The sequence below is a fragment of the Chiloscyllium plagiosum genome, unplaced genomic scaffold, assembly GCF_004010195.1.
Source record: "Chiloscyllium plagiosum isolate BGI_BamShark_2017 unplaced genomic scaffold, ASM401019v2 scaf_7476, whole genome shotgun sequence".
Taxonomy (NCBI): Eukaryota; Metazoa; Chordata; class Chondrichthyes; order Orectolobiformes; family Hemiscylliidae; genus Chiloscyllium; species Chiloscyllium plagiosum.
In genome coordinates this window covers 3,293-6,379 of record NW_025212302.1, presented here as the reverse complement: position 1 = coordinate 6,379, position 3,087 = coordinate 3,293, and the positions used below count along the sequence as shown (strand labels likewise).

The window sequence follows — 3,087 nt, the reverse complement described above, 5'->3', positions numbered from 1 at the left end:
AGCTATCACCATTGTTAATAGCTAACCCGAGAATGCAACTTTAAAAAAAAGGGTTTTGTGATTTACACATGAAAGAAGTGAAACTATCACTGTATTCTAACAGATGAAAGGCTTAACAGACAATCAATTCTTCAATGTATAATTTCAGTTACATCACACTGTAAATTTTTGCTATAAATTCTGTGTTACGATCGAGCCCTCCACAATCACCTGATGAAGGAGCGTCGCTCCGAAAGCTAGTGTGCTTCCAATTAAACCTGTTGGACTATAACCTGGTGTTGTGTGATTTTTAACAGTCTGAAGACGGTTCTTTGAGCTAGGCCTCAGGCCTATTGCAGCTGTTCGGGTCCGTCCTGCGTTGCCTGACCCAGCCTCGGGCCTCAGCAGGATAGGGCTATGTGGGATCGTACTCGGCTGAGACCCCGGTAAATCTGAGAAACTGTGACTGCAGGCATCAGAAGACTCAGAACTACCTGAGGCCTAACTACTGTAAGTTCAGACTCCATGTCTTTGTCACACTGTATAGTTCCCCAGAAGCATTTTGTTCTTTTTTTTTTAACAGAAACCATTTTCTATTTATTTTGAGTCAACCAGCGTGCAGTGCCCGCACTAATATTTATTCCTTCTCCAGGGAATGGCAGACTACACACTGAGTCTAGTCCGCTCCTCCACAATCTGATGAAGGCGACGATTAAGCAGGTTGGTTGTACGAACCCCAGCTGCTGCTGGTTTCTTATACCCTTCTCCCCACATCCCACTGCCACGGCCCGTCCCCATTCCCCACCTCACCCCCTTTCCCAAGCCTTTGGCACTCGGTGTCTGACAGACATTGACGACTAGGGCCAATGTCTCTAACCCGGTGTGTCCTCTGTTGTGGCAGATCAGCGACTCTGTGCAAGACAATTGGCAATACTACAAACAAATCGTGAGTCGGCCTGTGGAACTCACCGAAATGTAGGTAAAAACTGGGCGGGGGAGGGGAATGCGGTTGCCACAGGGGGAAGGAGATTAGGGGATGTTACGGGGAAAGGGGCATATTCCGTGGCTATTGAGGGCTGAGATAGATTTCCGAATGGTTGGGGAAACAATGGTGAAAGGGCAGGTATTGAAGGGGTGGAGCAGAGTCAAGGGGTGGAATGGCCTCCTCCTGTTCCTATTTCTTACAGTCTATATCCCAGCAGTGAAATCTCACACTCCAAAACGGAAGGGGCGGCACAGTGCCTCAGTGGTTAGCACTGCTGCCTCACAGCACCAGGGACCCGGGTTCGATTCCAGCCTCGGGTGACTGTCCGTGTGGAGTTTGCACATTCTCCCCGTGTCTGCGTGGGTTTCCTCCGGGTGCTCCGGTTTCCTCCCACAATCCAAAGATGTGTAGGTCAGGTGGATTGGCTGTGCTAAATTGCCCGTAGTGTTGAGTGCATTAGTCAGAGGGAAATGGGTCTGGGTGGGTTAGTCTTTGGAGGGTTGGTGTGGACTTGTTGGGCTGAAGGGCCTGTTTCCACACGGTAGGGAATCTGATGTGGCTGGATTGTTGTAGGCAAGAGTGGGTGTGAGGTTGGGTTCGTATCGTGGGACCATGTTTTTATGCTCTGCAGAAAAAGGCCTGGTTTAATTTGACCGTTGGGTGTTAGGAGTGAAGCATTATTCGTTGGAGACTGAGGCTGGAGTGACATTGATCTGCTACCCTGAGCATCTCGTGGGAGGTGTCTGTGCTCAGAGAGTGGTCACACTCCATCCTGAACCTCAGTGCCTGGGAAACGATTCCTGGTCCATCGTTCAGCACTGACTCCAGGCCCAGCCCTGAGAAGGAGCTTTGTCAGCACGCATTCCCAAACCACCCATCCCCGGTGTCTGTCGGTTAGACATCGCATCACCTCGACCAGACCCAGAGGATACCGAGCTGGGCAGCTCCTGGGTCTTTTTCAGGGAGTGAGCTCCGTCAGTATGATCTGATAAACGTGTCCCATTTATATATAAACCCAGTCATCACCAGATCACCCTGTGAGGGCCTGGCTATTCGGCATGACTATCCAGGGGGCAATCATCCAAGGGTCGGGTTTGGGACATTTCGGTGCAATCTGCCCGGGTCAGGGGATGGATAGGTAGGCTCTGTGGCCAGGCTGGGGAGCAATGGGGAGCCCATGTCAGGGGTGAAAGAGCACAGTGTCCCGGTTAGGGATAAGGGGCACCGTGTCCAGGTTAGGGTCAGGGGGTACTGGGTCCAGGTTAGGGTTAAGGGGCACTGTGTTCAGGTTGGGGTTAGGGGGCACTGTGTTCAGGTTGGGGTTAGGGGGCACTGTGTCCAGGTTAGGGTTAAGGGGCACTGTGTCCAGGTTGGGGTCAGGGGACACTGTGTCAAGGTTGGGGTCAGGGGGCACTGTGTCCAGGTTAAGGGGCACCAGGTTAGGGTTAATGGGCACTGTGTCCAGGTTGGGGTCAGGGGGCACTGTGTCCTGGTTAAGGGGCACTGTGTCCAGGTTAAGGTTAAGGGGCACTGTGTCCAGGTTGGGGTCAGGGGGCACTGTGTCCAGGTTAAGGGGCACTGTGTCCAGGTTGGGGTCAGGGGGCACTGTGTCCAGGTTAGGGTTAAGGGGCACTGTGTCCAGGTTGGGGTCAGGGGGCACTGTGTCAAGGTTGGGGTCAGGGGGCACTGTGTCCAGGTTAAGGGGCACTGTGTCCAGGTTAAGGTTAAGGGGCACTGTGTCCAGGTTGGGGTCAGGGGGCACTGTGTCCAGGTTAAGGGGCACAGTTCCAGGTTGGGGTCAGGGGGCACTGTGTCCAGGTTAAGGAGCACTGTGTCCAGGTTAAGGGGCACTGTGTCCAGGTTGGGGTCAGGGGGCACTGAGTCCAGATTAAGGTTAAGGGGCACTGTGTCCATGTTGGGGTCAGGGGGCACTGTGTTCAGGTTCAGGTTAAGGGTCATTGTGTCCAGGTTGGGGTCAGGGGGCACTGTGTCCAGGTTGGGGTCAGGGGGCACTGTGTCCAGGTTGGGGTCAGGGGGCACTGTGTCCAGGTTAAGGGGCACTGTGTCCAGGTTGGGGTCAGGGGGCACTGTGTTCAGCTTCTCGTTAAGGCGCACTGTGTCCT

The 3,087-nt window shown here is 53.5% G+C and overlaps 1 protein-coding gene across 1 annotated transcript in view; it reads left to right on the top strand.

Annotated features, from left to right (window-relative positions):
- The window catches only part of LOC122547357 (transferrin receptor protein 2-like), a 21,712-nt gene that overhangs the window by 17,054 nt on the left and 1,571 nt on the right, over positions 1-3,087 (top strand). Inside the window, exons 6-7 of the mRNA XM_043685989.1 lie at positions 632-699; positions 881-954. Of these exons, the coding sequence (XP_043541924.1) occupies positions 632-699; positions 881-954 (142 nt within the window). The remainder of the gene's footprint in view (positions 1-631; positions 700-880; positions 955-3,087) is intronic.